This window comes from Bidens hawaiensis, unplaced genomic scaffold (assembly GCF_021521415.1).
Source record: "Bidens hawaiensis isolate Kalapana, Puna unplaced genomic scaffold, B.hawaiensis_p1.1 tig00076592_1, whole genome shotgun sequence".
NCBI classification, from domain to species: domain Eukaryota; kingdom Viridiplantae; phylum Streptophyta; class Magnoliopsida; order Asterales; family Asteraceae; genus Bidens; species Bidens hawaiensis.
The window spans coordinates 1-27,719 of record NW_027503212.1 but is presented as its reverse complement, the minus strand read 5'-3'; the positions used below and the strand labels follow the sequence as shown (position 1 = coordinate 27,719).

General features: G+C 36.9%; 1 protein-coding gene across 1 annotated transcript; it reads left to right on the top strand.

Moving 5' to 3' along the window:
* Window positions 1–23,929: 23,929 nt before the first annotated feature.
* On the top strand, window positions 23,930–27,624 carry LOC143606697 (O-fucosyltransferase 7-like). The gene is made up of 9 exons (XM_077082375.1): window positions 23,930–24,088; window positions 24,838–24,924; window positions 25,406–25,508; window positions 25,600–25,667; window positions 25,807–25,895; window positions 25,982–26,162; window positions 26,930–27,058; window positions 27,128–27,261; window positions 27,348–27,624. Exons 1-9 carry the CDS (start codon window positions 23,930–23,932, stop codon window positions 27,622–27,624), a joined length of 1,227 nt encoding a protein of 408 aa, XP_076938490.1.
* Window positions 27,625–27,719: the final 95 nt, after the last annotated feature.

Here is a 27,719-nt window from a genome sequence, read left to right as displayed (position 1 = left end):
ACCTTTTACAATTCAATATAAAATTCTTCATTATTTTTATTTTATATTCATTTAAATCAATAACAAACGTTTGACTATATAAATCAATACAAATGGTTAAAATCTTGAAAAATTATTAAATGATGAAAATCAAAACAAAATCTTTTATTTTTTTATTTATACATGTAATTCACTTTAAGTTATAATTTGATTTAAATGAATATAAAATAAAAGTAAAAAATAAAAATAATTATATGAAATAACTGAATTTACATATTACATATAATATTTTTTATTTTTATTATAATGTCCACCCGTGTATAACACGGGATCTAACCTAGTTACACATTAAAACGAATTCAATCTTCCCAAGTGATACATCTCTTCTTCCCCGGCCTATTTTTAATCCATAGAAAGCCCATAACCTTTATTTCCTCAACCAACATAAAGATTTGTATTGGCACCTATCATGAAGAAAAGCATTCCTTCCTAGTTCCTATATGTTCCACTATGATTAACTTTTTTCTTATGTTCAAAATGTATAATTATAAGATTTTAATGGAGTGGTTGGAAGTAAAGGAAAATGCTTCTAAGTGGAAAAATGATTGAACAAACACTTGAAACATTATATAATAGTCGTTAATGTCTCTGTCTGGGAATTCTTATGTGAGTTCTATGATAATGCTAATGTGGGGAAGTAAAAGAATGCACAAATCATTTTATCCCATTAGAATACTCTAGAAGTTTTGTAGTTTTCCAACTGTTGGAGCGGAATGCTCAAATAACGACATTTAACAATAACATTAGACTGGGTAGATTATTTAAAAGTTAAATAAATCTAACATGAAATAAAAAGATTGGTTATAACTATTTAGAAAATAATTAAATCCAAGTTTTAGTTATTATTAATATTTTAGAAATAATAATAAGTTGAAGGCTTTACACAGATAACAAACGATCCCTGATTAATATAAATTCAATTACATAAAAGGCCTTTTTTGTTATAAAAGTATAAAAAGATAGTGACTCGTGTTATACACGGGTGAAAAATATTTCAAACGTCATATATATGTATATATCAAAAAGATTAATGAAATGCAAATACCATATTTATTTAAAAAAAAAAGAAAAAAGGATAACACATACTCAATGATATAGTTAAATCAGCATCCAAACTGTCTTGTCTTATACTTAGTAAGTCAACATTTAAGACATAGAAATATTACAAAAAAAATAATAATAACTTTTGCGGTAACATAAAAAGTAAATACTTACAAAAAACTTGCAATCTCTAAGGAATAATTAGTACTATAAAAGTGTGCATACAAAAGGCTTTAAAATTTTACCGATGCTAATTAAGGTGTTAGATTTGATACATGGTACTATAGATGGAGACGCATTCTCTTTACAAGATTGTGACCATGCAACATTGTTTGATGCAGGAATATGTTGAATGCGTATTTGAATTTGGAATATGAGAAACACCAGACATATTATATTCATAAGTATCACCGATTGTATTAGTATAACCTGCATTACAAATGTGAATGTTAAATTAACAAACTTAAATTATGTTTACAATGTAAGGAATAAACAAAATACATATTTGGGACGGTATTACCAACAAAACGAATATGACATGTAGTTGCCATGAAGTTTGTATTATTTGAAATATCAAACAATGAAACCCTTTGAGTTTGAAATACATGTGAAAACATATTGTGTATTAAATATGTGCATAATAATATTAAAAACTAAAACACACACACACACAATTTAAATAAAGATAAAATTATGGAATAGGATTATACAATTTCAAATTGAAATACATACCATTTTTGGATTGTAGTTGTTTTGAGAAGATGTAGATCCTATATGTCTTCGCTTCTTTGATGGTGTAGACATCTTTAACAAACAGCAATTAAATTGAAAACTTAAAAAATATGATGATTTATTTATTTGGAATAATGATTATATTTTAAGCATGTAACATTAACTATAATTATACCAGTATTAGAAATATATATGGATTTAAAATAAATACAGGCATCAAAGTAGGCTATTTGACATAGTATCAATTATTGTAAAATCAAACATGTTGACTTTTAAATAAACTTAACATGGTTAAAATATAAATACAATGGACGAAAAAGCATTGAATTTAATTACAATCTTACTAATATATTAAAGCAAGATGATTCTCTCCACATATCCTTATACTAGCCTATCTACATAGGATTCCATGTAATCACATTTCCATATCAATAATTTTCACATATTCACAATTATTTTTAATCCATTAAATTAAAATAAGCATTCCAATTTAATTCAATTAATTATACACTTAAATCTATTTATTCAAATTAATGCAATTAACTCCATGATTAAGTCTATTTATTCCAATTAATAACCACCTTGTCAATGATTTAATTTACTCTTGAGGAAAGAAGAAGAGCCGGTGAATAATGATCAAACCGAATGTTCTTTGAGTTTTATTTACTTATTTATTAAGGAATGACACGAAAAATGTGATAAAAATATAGATATCTCTGAAAATTATTTATAAAAGACACTCTAAAAGAAAAAAGAAAAAAACGTTATTTAGAACAATTAGGAACATCTTACTAATATATTAAAGCAAGATGATTCTCTCCACATGTCCTTATTCTAGCCTATCGACATAGGATCCCATGTAATCACATTTCCATATCAATAATTTCCACATATTCACAATTATTTTTAATCCACTAAATTAAAATAAGCATTCCAATTTAATTCAATTAATTATACACTTAAATCTATTTATTCAAATTAATGCAATTAACTCCATGATTAAGTCTATTTATTCCAATTAATAACCACCTTGTCAATGATTTAATTTACTCTTGAGGAAAGAAGAAGAGCCGGTGAATGGTGATCAAACCGAATGTTCTTTAAGTTTTATTTATTTACTTATTAAGAAATGACATGAAAAATACTATAAAAATATAGATATCTCTGAAATTATTTATAAAAGACACTCTAAAAGAAAAAAGAAAAAAACGTTCTTTAGGACAATTAGGAACATTTAATAAAATTTAAATAAAAGCTTTTTACAAAGAGATTTTCGAATCTTACTAATATATTAAAGTAAGATGATTCTCTCCACATGTCCTTATTCTAACCTATCCACATAGGATTCCATGTAATCACATTTCCGTATCAATAATTTCTACATATTCACAATTATTTTTAATCCACTAAATTAAGATAAGCATTCCAATTTAATTCAATTAATTATATAATTAAATCTTTTTTATTCAAATTAATGCAATTAACTCTATGATTAAGTATATTTATTTCAATTAATAACCACCTTGTCAATGATTTAATTTACTCTTGAGGAAAGAAGAACAGCCGGTGAATGGTGATCAAAACGAATGTTCTTTAAGTTTTATTTATTTATTTATTAAGAAATGACATGAAAAATGCTATAAAAATATAGATATCTCTGAAAATTATTTATAAAAAAACACTCTAAAAGAAAAAAGGGAAAAACGTTCTTTAGAACAATTAGGAACATTTAAAAAAATTAAATAAAGCTGTTTACAAAGAGATTTTCGAAAACTTAATGTGATACAGTTTAAAGTTGGTATGTATTTGTAAACTTAGTTTTCAATTAATATTACAAAATCTTTTACTAATATGTGTTTTTTATTTTTTTTTTCAGGTCTTATGGTTTATTTATGTTATATTATTTCTTATTCATTGCATTGTTTATTTATAAAGTATTTTCTTTTTATGTTATAGATATAGTTTAACATCTTTTGTAACACCTGAGGGTAAAATACTTATGTCAAATATTTGTGTTTACTGAATGCGTAGTTTATATTTTATATTGTTTGTTGATATGTTTTTCACCCGTGTGTAACACGGGTTATTATCCTAATTAATGAATATAACAACATCAAGTTTTGATCTATGTTATTTTTAAATATATGTACTTTATCTTCATTATAGAACATGATTTGAAAATAAGATATGTTATAAACAAAGCATTTATAAAACATCATATTTAGTTGTTCATCAATTAACAAAATCCTTAAAAATACATAAACCAGTTAGCATAACATAGAACATATAAGAATTATTTACCTTGTCCTTTGTAAAACCACAAGATGTAGGAAAAATATGTATAGATGGTGTGAATGAGAAACTGTCTAAATATACAAATCATTGAATTGCTAAAATAATGATCATACTAAAAAAGGAACACAAAATCAGTTATAAACAATTAGTTGTGGTCAAAACCGGTTTTTAAATCATTTGAAAGTAAACAGTGGGTTATGACTATAGAAAACTTTAAGTAGTGAATTATATGACAATTATATAAGTGGAAATTGTATTAGGTGACAGCATAGGTGGATGGTCTAAAAAAATGATATGTGGGTACATGGTTTTGCTTTAATTGTATATGTAGATTAGTCATTCCATCTTAATATGTAAAGCTAACTTAAGTTAGCATTTCAAACTCGTTACAAAACTGAAACCAAAAAACTCTAACTTGTTACTCCGAATCACAATTACTAAAGGGCATGTTTGGAATTAAGTTTGAAAACAACTTATTGACTTATTGGCAATCACAAAAATCACGTTTATCGTAGCTTTTTGATAAAGTTAACAAACTGTTTTCTAAAAGGCACAAATCTATGGCTTTTAAAATGACTTTTTGAAAAAACTAACAAGTCAATAAGTTGATTTCAAACTCAATTTCAATCTCAATCTCAATCATGCCCTAACTAGAGTTTTAATGAAAATAAAATCTTTTCAACTATAATAATCCTTTTTTTTGGTGGGTTAAAAACTAAAATTAAACAAGATTAAACTAACATAAATTTAAGAGATTGAGAGCTAAGTGAGTTATGATTGTTAAAGAAAAATTTATGGGTCCCTGAAACGAAGCTTATTTTTTTTCTTTTACAGTCGAGTCGCACCCAAAGTAATTAATGAAATTTTTTAAACAAGATTTATACATGAAAATGATTTTTACATAAAACTTGCATCTCAATGATCTCATGCATCATAACTATTGGTTAGAGCATTCCTAGCTCATTCCCTACCCTATATTCATATATATCATATAACTACATTAAAAATCGCTGTTTTTTCTTTCTACTGTTTAATTAAATAATACTTTTTATAACTTTATCATTATCTTTTCTCTTTCCTTCACTCACAAACACTTTTAAAAAATATTAAAAAATTATACGGTATGAACAGTGAAACCCCAAATTTAACTTTCCTCTACAACATTTTATCTCTCATCTACTCACAACCATATCATATAATTTACAAATCATCCTCACATATTTTTAGAGAACGGGCTGAGAATGCTCTACAAACATTGGCAAAGCGCGAAACATGATGCGTAAAGTAATTTATTATTATTATTATTATTATTATTATTATTATTATTATTGAAACTCAGATTTTATTATTAAACCCGGATATCAAACAAGGAGTTTGACGCGGGAGGAAAAAATTACAAAAAACCATTAGGAGATTTTTTAGCCAATCCACATATATAATTAAGCTTAGGCTTTCTGTTTCTGTTAACAAACCAAATAAAATTTAAGAATTAAAAAAAACTAATAATATCCTAGAAGAGACATTCAATATCCTTTTGTATTTATTATGCATCACTACAGGAAAAGATTAATGTTTCCTACGGAAATTTCTAACGCATTTCCTACAAGCGCTATTTCCTACGCATTTTCAACGAAATTCCTACGAGAAAAATGAAACCTAAATTTGCTACTAAATTGTTACAAGATAGTGACAAAAGGCAATTTTGTCATAAATGCTAGCAAATATTCCAACAAAAAGACAGTTACACATTTGTATTTAAAATTTCCGTAGGAAATGTGTAACAAAGAAAACCAAATAAATAAATAATAAATTTCGTCGGAAATACGTAGGAAATATAACATGACAATTCTTATTGATTTTTATTATTAACTATGCATGTTTCTTTTTTATAAATTTTCTTATAGAAAAAATCTTGATTTTTGTTTTTTATTTTTGTAACATTTTTCATTATAATATCATAGGAAAAAAAATATAAAATAATATGTTTTCGTTGGAAATGCGTTGGAAACTAGAAAAAAAAGTAAATAATAAACATATGTTTATAATTATTATTTTAATAACTATATGGCTAATATAATAATAGTAATAATAATGATAATTACCATTATTATTATTATTATCATTACCATTTGTGTATGTATGTATGTATGTATGAATGAATGAGCGAATGCATGTATATAACAAGTTTCAGATCTAACAGATGGGAGATTTTATGTGCGAAGAGAAGGAAAACAAAGCACAGTGACATTTTGAAAGTAATGCTAAATAACGTAACTGTTATTATTACTAATTAATAAAAAGATGATGTATGTGTTTGTGTTATTGCGTGCTATATTTATGGCTATATATGTGTATTTATGTGTGTTTGTATATGTAGGTGTGTACGGATATGTATGTATACATACATGTTTGTGTATGCATGCATTTGTATGCATGTACATGCACATGTATATCATGTTTATATATATGTGTGTACGTTTTAGTATTGTGTCTATGTATGTATATGTATCCGTAAGCGTATGTGTATGTATTAATGCATGTACCGATGCATGTGTGTTGGTGTTAGTTTGTATGTGGGTATGTATGTGGGTAGGTGTTGGTATGCATATGTATGCATTTGTATGTGTACATATGTATATGCTAACAATAATAATTTTGTTTATCATATTATTATACTTTTTACAATAAATTTATTAATAATAAGAATAATAAAATAATAAAATCTGTAGTAAAGGGAGAAAATAAACATTTTAAAAATAACTTGATGGAGCTTATAAAACTAGTAGCATAATTTGTACTAAATCGTAGCTATTCAGGATAAATAAGTTATTTTATTCTAATAAGTTATTTTACGAAATCCAAGATAAGCAAAAGAGTAAAATATTTTATTTTAAAATAAATCACAAAGAAAATCCCTCATTGATACGTGAGTGATTATTGATATACCCCTCCCCCCCCCCCCAATATCCCAAAAAGAAAAAAAAAGAATTTCTTTTAATTGTCGTTGATTACTTAGATATATCAGTGTAACTAGTTCTGATGTATCGTTTGTTACGTTTAATTCATGGCCAACAATGGTATTTGGTTTATGTTTTTACAAGTTTTTTGTTTCGATATTTCTGGTGGATATCAGTCTCGAAGATGTATATAAAATAAAAAAATAATTTTGCGTCTACACAGTATAATCACGCACTTCGAATGCCTAACAATGATAAAATTTATATGTTTAGTTTTTTTTGGGTATTAAATGTGTGTGATTATTAAAAGTTTTTAGTTGTTTTAAAATTATAATATTATTTGTTATAATAACAATTATTATTCTTTATATATAATAATAATAATAATAATAATAATAATAATAATTTATTATAAGGTTAAAAACTAGAAGTTTCCTTATTCCATAATAACTCCTCTCAAAACTTTTAATTTACCTCACAATTAAAACAAGTCGGTTATCCCACGATGATTTCTCATATAAAAAAATTTCAATTCCCTCCAAATATCCCTAATTCCACCCACAATAATTCATCTCTCATAAAATTTTATTCCCCCTTTAGTTCCTGCCGGCACAAATCCCTTGATGATTGTAGCCCTTATTTGACCAAGAGAGAAACGGACATTCTCGATGCAAAGTTTTTATTGATGGCTAATTTATAATAATAAATGACTCAACCGTGTAACAGAGCACGGGCCGTCGAAGTAAGAGGTAGACAGTGTCAATAGGTGAAGGAAAGAGGTCACGCATGATGATAAAGACGACTTACAAGCTTGTTAATAGTCACCATTCTTCAATCTCCTCTCTACGTTGCAACAACCATGGATATTAGGTGCCTAATTGTTTTTATTATGGTTTTGATTGTTTTGTTTTCGTATTGATTGATTCATTAATTAAACAAACCAGGTTTAGATGGGTGATTACTTAAGCATGGGAAAAGAAGAAATCCTGGTTGATTGGCTTAAGAGTTCTTGAAAGTCGGAAACCATCAAGGTATTCAGTTTTAAATTTTCAAAATGAAATCTAAATTGGGATGAGTAGATCCGGTATGATTCAGTACAAAGTTTTGGGTTTTCGGTGTCGGTATAGTACGGTCCAGTATGATACCTATATTTTTCAAATTTTGCATGAAATACCGGTATACACATAACGAATTGATTTTCGATACCTGTACCAAAAATTTGTGATTTCGATATGATACGAATCTTATCCCTAAATTCAAATGCTAAACTTTTTGGTTGAAAATTAAATCCATGAATCCAGATTCATGGATTTCCAAAATGCCTCACAAAGAATAGGCTTTTTTAATATGAAACCAAAATCACTTTTACTAATAATATAAAATTATACAGTTAATGATTTTGTTACTTTCTGTGTAACTTTAAGAATAATGTAAAATTATTTAGTTAACAACCAGTCAACCACATCAACATATCAACATGTTTGGCTTGTTTCAAAATATAGGTTAAATAGATCGTTTTTTTGGGTTGACTTAGAATCTATGTCTGTACGGGTTAGGATTAAAATCTTTGACATAAATAATAATTTGGTCGGGTTCAAGTTTCACATTTCAACCTACCAATCTGCAACACATCAACCCGCTAACATAATTGACTCTATGAATTCTACATATACTTTTTACTCATGGCAAAAGAAGCCCCCAAGTGGGAGAGAAAACCTTGCCAATGTCGACAACAGAGACTATATATCTCAGCACACATGGAAATATGGGATTTGGTGAGCGTCGTACCAATATGGTAAACTAATCACATTTATAATTCTCGTAAATTAATTAATTATATTTTTTTGGTTAACTATTATATATGTTTTATCAAACTTTTAGGTACAAGTAGTTCGAACCCAAATGGAAAAGGTATTGGAAAATAAACGGAAGTCAAGAGAAGGCTTGAAACAACTAATGAAAGAACTGCAGTATGAGTATATGAAAAACGAAGAAAGGATGCAAAATTTTAGAGTTTATAAGTAAAATTGAGTCTCCTACAGATCACTAATTGTGATTTTGCAATCACTTAAACACACTAGTTCTATAATGTAATTCTGTAAACCTTTTAATTTAATTATTGTATTTTTGGTTGATTTGTAAAGCATGCTTTGAATCATATTTAACTTTTTATGCATTTTTAGTAGAAAACATCTAGAATTTTTTTTCCATATTTTTCAAAATGTGCATGAAAATTTAAAAAAAAAAAACTAAAATTAACAACATTAGATGCGTTGAAAATGCGTAATAATAAAATAATATATAAAAATTAATTAGATGTGTTGGAAGTGTGTAAGAAAAAAACACAAAACATATGTGTGTAGGAAATGCGTAAGGAAGCGAAAACAAAAGTTTTAATTACTTGTGTTAGAAATGTGTTGGAAACTTCCAACGACATATTTTTGTAAGTAATGTGTTGGAAAATGTGTTAGAAATGCGTAGAACAATATTTCCCATGAGACTTTTTCCTACATACTCGTTTTTGTTGTAAATGTGTTGGAAACGATGATTTCCTAAGCATTTCCAACGAAAAATGACTTAGGAAGTGGAGCAATTTTCTAGTAGTGATTAAGTTAAGAAATTAGCTTGGAGTATATAAGAAAGCCATTCATTATGATTACTTTTTCTCCCTTTCGACTATTGAACTTGTACTTGCATGTAAAAATGATGATCTTGTTCTGAATTGCTTCATATTCTGAACTTCCTTAATCATTGAAAGGCACATGAGTTTGTTTGGGAACTTTTGTTGACAATTTGCTTGTGGTCCGTAGTGATTAACAATTTAACCGTCTTGGATAGAATCTTGAGTCATTACTGATATATTTGCGATCAGAAGGTTGTATTTACTCCATCATAATTTAAGATTAAAACACAAAAGAGAGTATAAGATGTAGAAAAGACATTAGTAAATGATCTAAGTTTGAATATAAGAATGATTGTAAAGATTCTACTGTAATCCCTTTATAGATTTGAATTTAAAAATGTTTTTTATGTCCGTGCCCGCTTTTCTCTTTGCACCTCCTTTCGAGCTGGAGTGTGGTGGTGTGCCGCGCCAAGTCGCCTACGTGGTGGGGGCTTAGCACTATGAAACCTTTGATAATCAACATTTTTGTTTTTAATTTCTTTGTCACGTGCCTAAAGCCATCAAAAAGATGTCTCTTATACATTTATTATTTGTCCATGTTCACTTGTCTGGTAAGGTTTTTGATTATGTGATGAATCACAACTGAAGAGGTAGGTCCCAGCAGAGCCCAGTTGGACCCGCAAGACTCACCTTAAACAGGGACGTCTGCGCAGAAACCAACTGGATCCGCAGGACCAACCATGCTCAGAGACGTGACGTCCTTACGCGCAGTACGCAAGCTGGTCCCGCAGGAAATGCCTCCCAATGGTGAAGGACTCCGCCTGTCCCCGCAGCCTCGGATACAAGCCATTAGGGAAGGCCACCCGCGCAGCAAGGCTACACGCACAAGGCACTTAGCTCTCATTCAGTGTCACCTGAAGGAATGAGCGAAGCCGGGAACAATCCCGCACAAGGGCGGGAGGGGGAATACTCCCGCCCAAATAAGCCAGTCCGTACGATACGGGAAGATCTTCTGTACGGTACCTGACGAGGTATGGGAAAAAGATCTGACTAAAGATACGACAGCTTATGGACAACGGTATGGCGAGCAGCATGCTCCTACACTGTATGTCACTATTAGCCGCTGCCTACTCACCAACTCTTGTCATACCACGTGCGTAGCTGACAGTTGGTGGAAAAGGAATAGTATACAGCAGGCCTGGTCGCTGTCAGCCGCTACCTACCCACCAACTACCAGCAGGGCACGTGCGTAGGCTACTGTTGGTGGAACAGGAACACTGTTGCAGCCGGCCATACCTCCTTGGAAACCTACCTTCGGCTATAAATACCACAAATGGTATGACCATCTCATCTTATCATATCTTATCACATTATCATCATATTATACCTGATATCTGCTCTAGCAATCTCTTAATATACTTTTATATTTAAAGAGCAATCTAGTCTGATTCTCACGCCGGAGGGTGGTCACAAGGAGGAACCCCCCATTCTCAGTGACGAGCTCACGGTGTCTGTTTTGCAGGTTATCAGAAGAACCATCTTCCAAGGGTCTAACCCCTCGTGGGAAACAGCTATCCAACCCCCAGGTTACCAGTAATCTGTCCGGGGTCCGGTTAGTGTTTCTTCATTGGCGCCATCCGTGCATAAAGCTAGAACTTTATTTTTCTCCAGTTTTTTCAAACTTCTACAAAGATGGTTAGAGAGATGCCGGTAACCACAACCCCAGCTACTGCGGGGAATACTGGCAACACAGTTTTTACAAACACTACCCCGGTTACCCAAGCAGGGACAAGTGAAGTAAATTTTACGAACACTACCCCACTTACCAAAGCTGGGGCAAGTGCAGTAAATGATCGCCTACTGGGATCCACCGATACCCAGTTTGAGAAACGAAGACTCCCCCGCCAGACTCTCGATGAAGTTAAGGCATGGGCGGAGGCACGACAAAAGGAATTCCAGGCTGAGTTGGACGAACGCTTGCGTTCCGTGCAACAGGCCGACGAATTCGAGTACTTGGAGGATGACTCGGAGGAATCCGACTCCGACGCGAACCCTCGCCATAGGGCAAAAGGGAAGCGTAAGGAAACGGAATCCCAACCGAAAAGGCATTTTGGACAAGCCTTCAAACCAAAAAGCACAGGTGGAAGTCCACGAGACTTCTCTAAAACGTTCAGACCAAACGTTGCAAATGCAGGAACGTCCAAATTTGCAAGGGACATTGCTGAGGCAATCGCCCCAAAGAGTGCCAAACAAATGCCCAACATAGGCACATATGACGGTATATCTGATCCAGACGATCATTTGAACAGGTTCATAGCGGGGGCAACCGTCAGCAATTGGACGGAACCCACGTGGTGTTACATGTTCCAAATGACGCTGGTGGGGGCTGCTAGAGCTTGGTTTGATCGTCTACCGGTCAACCACATCTACGACTGGGCAGACTTCCAACAGAAGTTTAGCCAACACTTCAGCCAGCAACGGAAGTATACCGAGGAGCAATGGACAATCCTCAAATGCATACGAGAGGAAGATGAATCTCTGCCAAACTTCATCACTCGCTTCAACTCAAAGAAGCTAAGTTTGGGCAATATCAGCGAAGATCTTGTTCGCGCTGCCTTCATCCAGGGCGCACATGACCCAGAGCTCATCCGCACCCTAACGGGTAAAGATGGCATGCCATCCACATGGGATGGCATCATGACAGCAGCAAAACGCTATGCGGAAACGGAGAAGCAACTGGGTAGAGATCTCCCACAGAGCACAAACCTCTACACTCAGAAGACGAGAGAAGACAACGTCCTCACCGCCAGACTAAATAAAAAGCGAAAACTAGGCATTTGGCAGTCAAGGGTAAACTTTGACACCTCATCCGGCTTGCAACATCGAGTGGGCGGAAGGGATAATGTACAGCCGCACCGAAACTCCAGATGGACGCCACTCACCAAAAGCGTCACTGAGATATTCGCCACTGAAGAGCTCCCGTGGCCAAAACCTCCGATAATCCGACAACGTCACGATGCTGATCGGAGCAAATACTGTGACTTTCACAAGACAAAGGGCCACAACACTGAAGAATGCATAGATGTAAAAGACATGGTCGAAGCATTTGTCAGAGATGGGACGCTCGCGCACCTCGTGGCGCAATAAAGGCTGAGCAGGCGGATGCGTGTAGAACCCCAGCTGGGGAAAACGAATAAAAATTCCAGCTTCAACATTGAGACTACATGCTGCGTAAAGAACGAGATCCCGAACCAGGTGCGTATCGGCTCGATGGCGCTCCCATCCCAACATGGAATGGAGCTCATTTACACAGTTTGCATGTAAATCAATTCCAATTTGTAAAGAAAAGGCCAAGAGCCACTTCTAATGGAAATGATTCTCTTTTAAGAACATCGAAGCTGATGATTTTACATTTATACTTTTCTGAACACAAATATGCCGGTTTTCACCGCATAATTACGTGAGGACATTGCATGGGAAGGCGGTCCTACCCGCACGAACCCAAAAAACGTGACGGCATTCACATTACGTGAAGTCGTTGCGTGGGAAGGCGGTCCTACCCGCACGAACCCAATAACGTGGCAAACCTTCACGCAGGTCAGTTGAAGGAAAAGTTCAATTCTCCCATTAAATGAAAGTGCCGGTCTATCCGCATGAATCATGAAAGGAAACTGAACACTAACCTATCGACAACCGCGCGTCGAATGATCAAAAACAAAATTCTTAAAAGGATAAGGAAAACCTACACGCAGGTCAGATAAGGGTAAAGTTTTGCCATCCTACTAAGTGCAAGTGACGGTTCTACCCGCACAATCACGAAAGAGGAAGCAAAACTTCACACCTATTATCAACCACGTTCAAAGGTTAACTTATCCTCAAAAGATGAGGAAAACCTACACGCAGGTCAGATAAGGGTAAAGTTTTGCCATCCTACTAAGTGCAAGTGACGGTTCTACCCGCACAATCACGAAAGAGGAAGCAAAACTTCACACCTATTATCAACCACGTTCAAAGGTTAACTTATCCTCAAAAGATGAGGAAAACCTACACGCAGGTCAGATGAAGGTTAAAGTTTTGCCATCCTACTAAGTGCAAGTGACGGTTCTACCCGCACAATCACGAAAGAGGAAGCAAAACTTCACACCTATTATCAACCACGTTCAAAGGTTAACTTATCTTAATGCCTTAAGAAATTTCGAAAAGGAAAACCTACACGCAGGTCAGATGAAGGCTAAAGTTTAGCCATCCTACCAAGTGCAAGTGACGGTTCTACCCGCACAATCACGAAGGAGGAAGCGAAACTTTAACCCATTATCAACCACGTTCAAAGGTTCTTATTCTAAACACTTGGAAAATTGCTAATTTAAACTAAGTATGCAAGTCATAAGTTTATAAAGCAAGGAACCCAAAGAGGGAAATAACAATCTTATACGCAAAAAGATTAATATTTCAAGAATATATTACAAGAATGGCCGGGTAACTACCCGCCTAAAAGAATAAAACTATACAAGTCTATCTTAGCAATGGGAAGGGATCTTCAGGATCAAGCTTCAGGGCCGCTTCCACTTGGACCCGCTCCGTCAGAAGAACGGGGTGGTTCGAGGAACGCTTTGAGGACAGCTAACCCATCATCAGCAGCAGCTACTTCGTCCACCTTCTCCACCACTGGATGCGGGAAGGCGGCGTATTGGTTCAATGCTTGGTCATAAATGGCTTCGGTATCCACATCGAACAAAGGGAAGTTGGAAGGCGGGACGCCTTTCTCAACAAACCCTAGACCAAGCAGGAAGCCGGCCTTTTCCCCATCCTCATGAGAAGCGTTGAGGGCTGCGGTCATAGCATCATCGTAAGAGGTCTCTGAAAAGACCCGACGCACAACCTACAAAGAAAACACAAGTATTAGAACCTTTTCTTACAAAAGAAAAGCGTGAAGATAAAACTAAACATACCTGAGGCAACGCTTCTCGAAGAAGCCATTGGAGGGCAGCTTGAGCTTCTTTATGGGCGCGTTCGGCTTCGCTCTTGTTAAGGTTGGCAAGTAAAACTTCCTTTGTGGCAGCCTCTTCGACGCCCTTAAGCTTCCGCTCGGTGTGGTCAAGCACCCCCCTCTGGTCCAGGATTTCCTGGAGTTTCTTGGCATCTTCCATTGCCAAGGCATCATGAGCGCGTTGGAGAGCCTCTAATTTGGCCTTGAGCTCCTCATTCTCCACACGCAAAGGCTCAGCAACGGCTTCAGCCTTGGCAGCCCTCTCGGTTTCGTTTCGCGCAGTCTCCCTGGCCAGCCGAAGCTGTTCATTCACAGCTTGGGCAGCCTTGGAGCGGGCCTCGAGTCGCGCCTGAACTTCAACCTCGAGGGCCTTGAAGGCCTTCTCCTGGTCGGCGGCAGTTGCCGCCAGCTGGTGGTTCTCCTCCCGAAGAGCACGCGCCTCAGATATGTCCTTGGCGCGAGCTGCTTTAAACTTGTCGTTTTCACGACAAAGCAGCTCGACGCGCGGCTGCATCCGGGCCTGGAGAACCCGAAGCTCATTAGTTAGCCTACCCTCCTGGTAGCTAACCATGGCTTCCCCCAACGCACCCGGAGGAGCAGCGTGGCGAGCCCAGTCCACGCACTCCACAGGTGTGCGAAGGGTTGTTCCTCGGCGTATGTTCCATCGCGGAACATACACTTCACTGGAATCCGACACTGCAAAAGAAACAAAGGCAGTAAGGAAAAGATGATAAAAAACAAGAGAAAAGAAAGGAACCCTACGCACCTGTAGGGTCAATGACAGGCCGATAGCCGCCAAACCCATCACCTGAACCTAAAGGAAATCCATCCAACAGGTCAGGCAGACGGGAAGGTGGCAAAGATCGGCGGGAAGCCCTGCGCGCACCTGATGGTCCGGCCATCGGTGCCGGTGGCGCGGGCATGGTGGCAGCCGCCGAGGCCGCCGTTGTGGTCGCCGCCGCGGTCGCCGCCTCGTAGGCAGCAGCAGTAACCGCCGGCTCTGTGAAGGATGCTGTAAAAATCGCACTCACAGCCGGCGGTGTCGTCATCTCAGCTAGAACAGTCTGCTCAGAGGGAGCAACTGAACCAGCGGTAGCAGGCGCAGGCACCTGGGTCGACGCCTCAGGTAGACTGACCAAGCCTACCGTCATTGGCGGAAGGGTACTCCTCTGCGCTTCACCCCGGAATGCGTCAACATCCACGCCTGCACAAAGAGTGTTAAGATAAATTTATGAAGTAATAAATCTACAAAGACAAACTATGATTGGACTTACGGATTTTCTTGACCCTGAACGTACGGACGGGCGGGGAGGAACCCGATGGAGCCGGCCTCTTAGTACCGGTCACCGTCGTCTTCGTTGGTTCTCCGGAGGTAACGATCGTAGCCTCCGGAGCGGTGGTCTTCTCACCACCAGGCTCCCCCGCCACCTCTTCACTATCTGACTCCGAGTCAGATAGAACAACTGGATCAGCTGTGGAGGCCTTCTCCTTCCCCTTCACGCCGGCAGCAGCCTTCTTCTTCCGTACAAGGGGAGGACCATCTGCGGATTCCTCAGAAGAAGATAGGATGTAAGGATTTCCAGCAACGGGTACAGCATTGAGGGTTTCAGGATAGAATATCTCCTTACCTGGCCGCCGGTGGCTCAGGATCTCTTGGCCTGGCGGATAGACCTCCACAAACCTATCCGCCGTTTGCTCCAGGATGGGCAACTCATTGTCGTCCAGAGCATGAGTGCCCACCCGCACGGGACTGTCAGCTTCCCGCGGGAACAGGAGCGACTCCAAATTATTCCCCTCTGAATGAAAAAGAAACAGTTAGAAAATTAACTAATATCAGCAAGAAAGACAAGACATACCATAAGGAATAGAGTTCAAACCGTATTCAAGAAGGATGGGAAACCGGGAAGCATCCTTCCATACCCGGCTCATCCCCAGCAGCACCATCCCGGACTCCGCAAACCGGTAAACCGGAGATTGGACCCGGGATATCTTCGCGAACCATTCCGCCTCCTGGTAGCTGGAAGCGTGAAGGCTCGGAAGCGCTTGACCCTTCTTGAACTTCATAGCAATGGGGATGGCGCGGGCAGAGATGTAGAAGAACTCCCGCTTCCACGATCGGAGACTGCGCTCGGTCACGCAGATCTTCAAACCCTTGATACGGGTTGTCAGGGTGTACCACCCCTGGACGCACCTCCAAGTATAGAAGGTCATCAGGCGGTCCACGTAGGGCTCAATACCCAGAATCCGACACACCCACTCGAAGTGCCGGACCTTGGCAATCGCCATCGGATGCACCTCGGTCAGGTGCACCCCGTGCCTCTCCAGGACACGGTACACAAACTTTGTCAATGGGAACCTAAGGTTCCCATAAACAAAGAATGCAGCATATACCCCGATCTTGCCACTGGGGGCATCGTACACAGTCTGGTGGGATTCAGGAAACTCAGGCTCGAGAGACTCGAGCATGAACTTCCTGACGATGTACTGGTACTGATCGACAGGTAGAGCACACTGGCATTCGCCAGCAGTACTCCTATCGTCGGCTACAGCTTCAGCATCATGAGAAGACATTTTTGCAGAAAGAAGAGTGATTTCGGGAAAATGCTTGCCTGAAAAAGGGGAGTATTTGCCGAAAATCACTAAGAAGAAGAAGAGAGGTGAAAGTGTGGATTACAAAGAGGCCTCTCCCCCTTTATATACTAATCGCAATTAATGCGGTGAATTTAATGCGGAGGAGAGAGAAATCGACGGTGCAATGAAACTATGACACGTGGCAAAAAGCAAGCTGGCAACAACTGTAGAAAGGACGTGTGCCAGTAATTTCGCGGCCACGCGCCCGAAAAATCGCGCCCACGCGCTTGAAAAAGCGACTGGAATGACCATGTTCTGTCACGTCACCATAACTTCCTGCACGTCCTGACACAGTCAGAAGAAACCGTCGCACGACGTTTCAGAGGTTTGGACTTATCTTTTCACCAACTCTTCGAATTTCAAAATTCAAAATTCGAAAATATTAAAAAGTAAGCGGGAAAATACCCCTTACCCCTCGGCAAGCAAGTAACCGTAAGACGGATGCGGGTACAGTGTTAAGGCAAAACCCTTCACATACCTAGCACCCGCAGGGAATTGAAGCCAAATAAACCTTGGCAAGCAAGTAACCGTAAGACGGATACGGGTACAGTGTTAAGGCAAAACCCTTCACATACCTAGCACCCGCAGGGAATTGAAGCCAAATAAACCTTGGCAAACAAGTAACCGTAAGACGGCTGCGGGTACAGTGTTAAGGCAAAACCCTACACATACCTAGCACCCGCAGGGAATTGAAGCCAAGAAAACCTTGGTGAACAAGTAACCGTAAGACGGATGCGGGAACAGTGTTAAGGCAAAACCCTTCACATACCTAGCACCCGCAGGGAATTGAAGCCAAGTACCTCGGCAACCAAGTAACTATAAGACGGGTGCGGGTACAGTGTAAAGGCAAAACCCTTCACATACCTAGCACCCGCAGGGAATTGACGCCAGGAATACCTTGGAAGTAAAGTAACCGTAAGACGAGCGCAGGTACAGTGTTAAGGCAAAACCCTTCACATACCTAGCGCTCCGCTGGGAATTGAAACCAAGAAGGATCTTCTGGGCAATGCTTGCGGAAACGGAAATAACATCCCCGCATAGCGGGAACGTCGAGAACTACGTTGTTTGAAGCTCCAGGATGGAATTGGTGGTCTTAACATAATTGATCACTATGTTCAAAACTACCAAAACCTCATGGAAAATACATACAACTGGGACTCAATGCTCCTGACTTGCGAGGAGGTTACAGACCTACCCGCATCATACCCAAAGACCAAGCAGGAAACTCGGGCATTTCTGCAAGTGACAAGGACTTCCGCGGAAAGAATCCCCATGGAAAACCTTACAAAACCCCTTTTCAAAACCCTTTGCTCAAGTCCAAAAGTTCACCTCACTTTATTAAACACGCATGAGAAGAACATTGGACTGGGGGGACTTGAAGAGGTAGGTCCCAGCAGAGCCCAGTTGGACCCGCAAGACTCACCTTAAACAGGGACGTCTGCGCAGAAACCAACTGGAGGACCAACCATGCTCAGAGACGTGACGTCCTTACGCGCAGTACGCAAGCTGGTCCCGCAGGAAATGCCTCCCAATGGTGAAGGACTCCGCCTGTCCCCGCAGCCTCGGATACAAGCCATTAGGGAAGGCCACCCGCGCAGCAAGGCTACACGCACAAGGCACTTAGCTCTCATTCAGTGTCACCTGAAGGAATGAGCGAAGCCGGGAACAATCCCGCACAAGGGCGGGAGGGGGAATACTCCCGCCCAAATAAGCCAGTCCGTACGATACGGGAAGATCTTCTGTACGGTACCTAAGAAGGTTGGGAAAAAGATCTGACTAAAGATACGACAGCTTATGGACAACGGTATGGCGAGCAGCATGCTCCTACACTGTATGTCACTATTAGCCGCTGCCTACTCACCAACTCTTGTCATACCACGTGCGTAGCTGACAGTTGGTGGAAAAGGAATAGTATACAGCAGGCCTGGTCGCTGTCAGCCGCTACCTACCCACCAACTACCAGCAGGGCACGTGCGTAGGCTACTGTTGGTGGAACAGGAACACTGTTGCAGCCGGCCATACCTCCTTGGAAACCTACCTTCGGCTATAAATACCACAAATGGTATGACCATCTCATCTTATCATATCTTATCACATTATCATCATATTATACCTGATATCTGCTCTAGCAATCTCTTAATATACTTTTATATTTAAAGAGCAATCTAGTCTGATTCTCACGCCGGAGGGTGGTCACAAGGAGGAACCCCCCCTTCTCAGTGACGAGCTCACGGTGTCTGTTTTGCAGGTTATCAGAAGAACCATCTTCCAAGGGTCTAACCCCTCGTGGGAAACAGCTATCCAACCCCCAGGTTACCAGTAATCTGTCCGGGGTCCGGTTAGTGTTTCTTCAACAACACTAGCTAGCCAAACTTCACGTGGTGCCAATGGCAGTGATGGGTGATTAGATGGAGTGGTTTATCATCAACAATTGATCGTTTCTTTCTAGAATACGCGATCAACACCGATGAAGATGTTGATTTTGGACTTTTGGTGTATAACTTGAAGCCATGATTTTTATTTTGAAATAGTAAAGGAAAATAGTATTAGTTAACTTTATTAGCAAAAGGTTGATTAAATAGTCAAAATTGATGCACCCTTTAAAACCGAGGATGGACCTACCTTTGTGGTATGGTGGTCGGCCGACCCATGTAAAATAAAAATAATAGTTCTATTCTAATGCTATTTAGTAAATAAGAATTAAGAACCTATAGTTTTTATCACATGGTGAACTAAATAAGAATTAAGAACCTATAGTTTTTATCACATGGTGACCACGTCGAAAAACCCCATGTGACACATTAAATACGTTGATTTATGACTAACATTGCTGAATACCTACGCTTTCAAAAACTAGAAAGTCAAATAGTTGACCTTCCCGGATTATTCGATTTGTTTTTTTTCTTTAATAGCATAAACAAGATCTTAAAATATGTTTACCAAACTCAACCTCTCAAAGTGCGTGACTTTGTCTACATGTTTGTTCACTTAATTAAATGAACAAAAATTTGGGTTCATCTACTCGTTAGTTTATTACATAAACACATTTTAACAATCGTTTCACCGAATATTTAGTTTTTTCATGTCTGTGTGCACTGCGATACTCATTGGTCATCATATACCTTCATGAAGCCATTCTATTGCTATGACAATGACTTGCTTCGTGTTGTATATAAATATTAGTTAATTTTAATTTATTTTATCACAATTTCAAGCTTTAAATTTTTAAACATGATACAATACGATTATTCACTATGACATGTTAGGGTAAGTGCACTCATTGTTGGTGTAATACAGCGAATGTAAGATACAGATATCGTTCAAGGATACAAGTGTTTTTAGTGCCGGGATGTGGTCAACGTCTAGCTAAACTAAAAAGAGAGCTTCTTTTTTTTAAAAAGGTTTTAATTTAAAATTCGTAAACAAAGAAAGCAAAAGATAGGTGTTTGAAAATAACCAAAAGAAAGAATAACATAGGTTTGATTTCCCTCTTAAACCGGGTGTAGTAGGGCGTTTTGCCCACCCCAAAAGCCCCAAAACATCGGGGAACACTGCCTCTGGGGCGCTTTGGGCTCTTTGAGTGTGGGGGCGCTTCCGACAAAGCGCTGGGAGGGGGGGGGGGAGGTGGAAGCTGATTGGTGGTTGTTTATTTGTTTTTGTTTTTATAAAAAATAAATAATGGGGTAACGAGTTGAAGGACTCCATCCACTACACCACTTTGTGGTAAAAGCCTCTATGGTGATGTGGCGCCACATGCCATAAAACGCCCCTGTATGGACTCCATCCACCACAAATGGTATTAATGACCAGATTAACCCTTAGACTGCGGACTTCAAAAAGATCACTATACGAAAATATAAATGGTTTCGATTAAGATTACCAAACGATATGCCTCTTCGGAAAGTTGCTACGATCAAATCACATGACAAATACCTAAAGTCATTCTGTAAAGAAAGCTAATATGGGGGGCATCACTCCCTTATTGGAATGAAGTAGCAAGGAGACCATCCGCAACGAAAGGATCAAACCTACAACAAGTATGAGGGCTATTTTGAAACAATCAACGCAACAATCTTTACACTGTTGGGGTTAAAATATCAAAAGAATATCGTCTATAATGGATTTATACCATCAACCACTTTCCGCCGCTTGATTTGGTGTTATCTCCCCAAGAGTAGTAGAGATGAAATAAACCAAGTCCTCGTGTATCAAGTATACAATCTCTATACGCAAGGCAAGAACCGCTAACCCACAAACTCCTAACGCTCTTTTGACGGTTGGGTAAAAGTTAGTTAGTTTTATATATTAATTAGTTATATTTAGTTAAATAATCGAATGAGCATTGGTACTTCAAGTATTGTTTACGTGTTTTCAGGATATTGGAAGCTATGGAGCTTAACGAGGATATTTATGGGCTTGGAACGAAGATCGAGAAGTGTGAGATTGGACGTACACGCATCACGAGACATTCAAGAAAAGAAAAAATGAAAATCTGAAGTTTTACATCTTCGCGATACGCGAAGATGCAACGAAGGGCAACTTCGCGATACGCGAAGTTGCAGGATGTCGGCCGCGACTATTTTGTCCTTCGCGATTCGCGAAGAAGCATGCTGGGACATCTTCGCGATACACGAAGATGCTTAAGTCGGCCAAAAATTTAGGTTTTCCCTATTTAAACCCCTTAACCTCCCCATTCGGCTAATCACGACTTCCAGAGGCAAAATAGGCTGCTTAGGACGATCTTCCACCATTCCAAGGCTTCCGATTCATCTCGGGTTTGCATGTTCATCAAGATAAGTGATATAATCGATATGTCGATGCTTGGCTAAGTTTCTTGTTCATTCTAGGATAGGTTTTTGTGTATTTTAACTTCTGACCAGATTTGTATGCTTAATGTTTATGAGCTTGATTGAGTTATTGCTTTAGTCTTGCTTAAATTGTGATTGATTATTTAAACAATTTGTGTTTGGGATTATTAATTAATGCATTATTTATTTGGTTGTGTTCATCAACATTTAGGGTTTAAGCTCTTGTGTCATTGATTAGTTATCATCAAATATTATCTTTTAATTGGTTTTAACAAACATAAGTTGGTGATTAGGTAAATCGAGTTTCATTGTGTCATCAATTCGGTTAGAGTATCGTTTGACATCACAATCCAACTACTAGGTTTAGTAATTACTGCGTAATCAATATAATCGAATCTGGGATTAAGTTGAATGTCACATTAACCGAACCTAGAATGAATGCTTTTATTAATATTATTTACAAATCGTTTTTAAGTAATAATTAGTTTTAAATATTTTTCTAAAAACTGCTTGACATCGTCTGTCCGTCTTAGTTAATTAATTTAGTTATATTAAATTAGCACTTTCCTTGAGTCCTTGTGGAGACGACCTTACTTACCCGTACTAGTTATAGGTATTTAAGTCCTTAATTAATTGTTTTTGAGTAGATCACGACAGCATACGTCACCTTCCAGGAAAATAACATGTTTAAAAATTACTTCTTGTATTTAGAAAACATGAATGTTTCAATCAACAAGCACGAAGTTTAATTTTTTAGAAATTTCACAGTATAGAAAACCATTTATTCGAAGTTATTAGCACACATCAAATGGTTGTCCACAACAAAGAAATAGAAGAGTCATCAAAGGTTCGTCTACCTCAAAGTGATGCAAGAACTTAGCCACTCATGGGTATAAAGATAAACATAATCGAACTTCAATGATTAAGATTAAACATGAAAGATTGAATTGTTATATGGATTGCTCTTACAATCTTGGATTCTTTAACAAACTAAAAATTACAAAGGAAAGTAGTGAATTGGATTGTGGATGATGATGGTGAATGATGGTGGAATGGGTGGATGGTAAGTGGCGGTATGGTGGTTCATGGTCTACAAAGTGAGAAGCTTGGAGTTGAATTTGTAGCTAATCAAAATGTGAGACACAACCTGTGCTTTTTGAACCACAGTCCGTGTATGTGACTTTTTCCATTTTTGTCTAATCTGCTAGTTGGAGAGTTGACTTTGAGAGGTGAAGCACGATCGGTGTCTCACCAAGACACAATCATGCTCAACTTTGTGGGATCCACGCGTCTTTTGTCTTCACTCGGGAAGGAAACAAGGGCCATGCTTTGTGAGGCTACGACCTATGCTTATGCGGTCTTCTTTTTTCTTTTCCTTTGGGTTAAGGGCTTTTCTCACATTTTATGCGTTTCATTCTAAGGATAGAATGAAGATGACTGAGTGGATCAGTGGCTCACCAGTAATCTAAATAACCGTTAAAAAAATATTTTGTAAATAATTTAGTTTATCAAACAAAATTAAAAATAATGAGATTAAATCCCAAAAAAAAGTCAAGCAAAATTCCATCCACCTAAGTTTTCTCTTTCTAATTAAAAATTTGGTCACAACAAATGTATAAATTCCATCACTGACGAAAAAAATTATAAAAAAAAACCCAAACGCATTAGAGAGAGAAAGAGGCACCCCCAAAACCAAAAATCATTCCTTTGAAGATCTTGATTAACAATTCTTAACAAACCTGTTGTTGGTGGGGTGCGTGAAACTGTTACTGGGTCTGCTGTGTTTCTTTGCCAGAAAGAAATAGAATTTATTAATATGCAGAAGAAGAGATGGAGGAAGTTAGGGTTGATGAGGCGAGTGCTAACGTGCGCCATATTCTTGATTTCATTGGTGGCTTTGTTTTCTGCACATTTGCATCTCTTCTTCCCACCTTCACAGCTTTCTTTGCTGCCTGATCCTTACAAGCTTCCTACGGTCAGTCAGTTATTATTATTATTTTTTAATATTACTATTGATTGGTGTAGTTAGGGTTTATCTTTTTTTTGGGTTATTTTATACTTTTCTTGAAATGTAGTTTTGCCAAAAAGTTTTTGGTTTTTTGGGTAATGTTTGATGATGTTTTTATTTTGTAAACCAATATTGAATTGAAGGAGTTATTTGCTTGCAAAGGTTTGTGGACTTTGATCACTGAAAAAGTTGCTAATTTGGGAAAATCTTGTGACTTTATATTATAAAGATTTGTGGGTTCTATCTGTTAAGCATTTGTTAATCCAAATGGGAATTTTAGGGGGTTTGGGGATATATGTAATTAAGATATAAATCTTGTTTTGTTTGTTGATTATTACTCTAATCTTGGTTGATTTACTTGTTTTTTTTTTTTTTTTTTTTTCAAGCTGATATTTTCTGATTTGGTGTGTGATAAGCACAATTTTGATATACCAAATGATCTAATTATTTGTCGCAGGGAAAAATTGTATTAAACTATTTGTCTGCTTGAAATTTGTTCAATTTCATTCTCAAAAGTACTATTTCTGATATTCTTGTGGCGCTTTTGAATCGACAATGAAGGATTCAATCGGCATGAAATTAGAGGCTAAATGTTCTGTTTCTTGATTTTTAGGTTCCTTTTTCGGATGTCTAAATTAAAATGTCTGATTTGTTATTCTTTTTTGTCTGTGGGCTCCACACGAATGTTACTGATCTTGGGTAATTTAACTTTGTAGCAACATGAAATTCAATACCAAAAGTTGAGCAGAGAGCGAAGCTGGATTCGACCCCATTTGTCAAAAGCTCCTCTCCCTGCTTTCAAGGTTAAGGCGCTTCACTTTCAACATTTATACAACTTTAAGTCCTGTTACGCTTTTATTTCCCGTTTAACAACTGATTTCAGGAAGTTTGCTATTAAACTGTCATATGCGAGCTTGAGAGGGGTGTTTTGTTAATACACTTAGTTTTTTGCTGTTATAACTTATAACCGGGCTATCATTCCTGCAAAATGTCCGAAAACACTATTTTCTGCAAGAAAGAACGATTTTCGAAGGGAAATTTACAATATAAAACGACAAGTTTGCACTGACTGACAAATTTTAGTGTTTTTCTATAATGGTATTCGGTAGTTTAATGGTTTTAGTCATGATTTTTAAAATTGAGTGACCAAATTAGGGACGGGATAAATTTGGTTTGCATTTTGTAAAAGTCCTTCAATCTTCGAAGTTAGAATTAGTGTGTATTTTGTATTGATACAAATGTAGTCATGCATCTTTCATGTTTTCACTCCTTTAGACTTGACAGTTGGATGGTGCTTCTAACCGCTCGTTGGAATTCAACAAACTTTGGAAGCCTCCTCCTAACCGTGACTTCACCCCTTGTGTCGACCCAAGTCCATCCTATTTAGGTAACCCCCTCTTTGATCTTGTTATATATAAATGTTTAAAATAAAATTAATCAACTTTTTTATATTTCGTTTCGTTTATTTTTTACCTCAGCTCCACAAGAAACTCGAGGTTACTTGCTTGTTCATACAAATGGCGGCCTCAATCAAATGCGCGCCGGGGTACGTTAAACTATTACTTATTTGTTCATTTGGCAGATTATTTTCCATGATAATATAATAGGTAAATTAAATATATATTTGGTTTATGTTTTATAAACATTGACTTGTTTTTTACTTTTTTACTATTTTTTTTCCATAGATATGTGATATGGTGGCTGTTGCTCGTATTATAAATGCTACTCTCGTAGTGCCAGAGCTTGATAAACGCTCATTTTGGCAAGATACAAGGTCCGGTATTCCAAAATTATTAAAAAAGAGTATATAATAATTTTGGTTTTGGACACTTAAAACAGTTTAATTTGTTTGAAATGCAGCAACTTCTCTGATGTGTTTGATGAAGATTATTTCATTAGCGCGTTGGCTAATGATGTAAAAATAATCAGAAAGCTTCCAAAAGAACTAATGACTGCCACCAGAGCCGTTAAGCACTTTAGAAGTTGGTCGGGTATTGATTACTATGAACAAGAGATTGCAAGCTTGTGGGATGATTATCAGGTAAATTAATTTGTTCTTTTGCACCTGATTTTTCATTGCAAATAAACAGTGATCCATGAAAAATTTAAATGTAATAAGCATTTGATATCAGAAATTTTTTGTCAAAAATTTGCTAAATCTTAGCACATTCAGCCTTTGTTTTTGCAAGCAGATGATATGTTTTATTTAGCAAATTTTATTTTTTTATTTAAGTTTTGAGTGCCAAATATATATTTCCCAAATTCATGGTTATAATGCCTTTTATTTTATCTTATTTTATTTTGTAGTTATTCACTTTATTGTGCCTGATTTTGTGTTGCTAAATAATGAAATAAACAGTGATTTATGCAAAAATAAAAAAGAAGATAAATTGCAATAATTCAGTCACTCAATTACTATATTTTTCCACAAAAATAATCAAACTTAACAGTTTGCCCAAGAAAATAAAACATTTTCTTTACAAGAATCAGTGATCTTTGAGAATTTGAGGAAATTTAAATGTAAAAATATATTTGTCATATTATACTTTACAAGGTTTATTTATTTAGGTTGAGTGTCAAATATATATTTCCCAAATGAATGATTATTCTGTATTTTTTGCTACATTTTTAGACCTTTTTTGTTCCCCTTTATAGTGGATACTATGTTTCTTGTAGCTATTGACTTCTCACCAAAAGATTGAATGAATATATTCTTATCTTGTGACTAAAAACATTTCTTTTTAGATTCAAAGTGAAGGTATGACAACTAATAAACTAAAATTTTAATTATTTATTTTCTCTTTTTAGGTTATCCGGGCAGCAAAATCAGATTCAAGATTAGCCAATAATCACCTTCCTCCAGATATTCAGAAACTGCGTTGTCGTGCATGTTATGAAGCCCTTCGTTTCTCGCCTCGTATAGAAGCAATGGGAAAAGTATAAAATTTAATTTAGTTTGAATTATGGGAACACTTTAGCATATTTTGATTGATAATATCTTTACAGTTGTTGGTGGACCGAATGAGGTCTTATGGTCCTTACATCGCTTTGCATTTGAGGTATGAAAAAGACATGCTTGCGTTTAGTGGATGCACACATGATTTATCGATCGAAGAAGCTAACGAGCTTACTGCTATTAGGTAAAATATATTATTATTATTATTATAATGTATAGTCTTGATATTAAGTATAATTATTCTTGGGTATTTTTTTTTTGTTTTTTAAGGGAAAATACGTCTTACTGGAAAGTGAAAGATATTGATTCCACTGAACAGAGAGCAAAAGGGTATTGTCCGTTAACTCCAAAAGAAGTTGGAATATTCCTTCGGGCCCTCGGATTCCCTCCTAGAACGCCTATATATATTGCTGCTGGAGAAATATACGGTGGGGATTCACGTATGGCTGATATTACCTCTATTTTTCCCATTTTAATGAGAAAGGTGTGCATCGTTGACTTTGATTTCTTTGATTCTTACTGCTTGAAGATCTTGTTGAAAAGTTAAATCTTGATATAAAGAAAATATTGGGAGGACCAACAAAATAAAAATGTGAAACGATAAAACTAGGATCTAGTGGCTTCCTAGTGATTGACTTGACT

What these genes read in the sequence shown, in the direction of transcription:
- LOC143606697 (XM_077082375.1), top strand. Translation starts at nt 23,930, where the DNA reads ATGCAGAAGAAGAGATGGAGGAAGTTAGGGTTGATGAGGCGAGTGCTA. An exon ending in ATCCTTACAAGCTTCCTACG is followed by an intron (nt 24,089 to 24,837) that starts GTCAGTCAGTTA and finishes TTAACTTTGTAG; the next exon opens with CAACATGAAATTCAATACCA. An exon ending in TCATTTTGGCAAGATACAAG is followed by an intron (nt 25,896 to 25,981) that starts GTCCGGTATTCC and finishes TTTGAAATGCAG; the next exon opens with CAACTTCTCTGATGTGTTTG.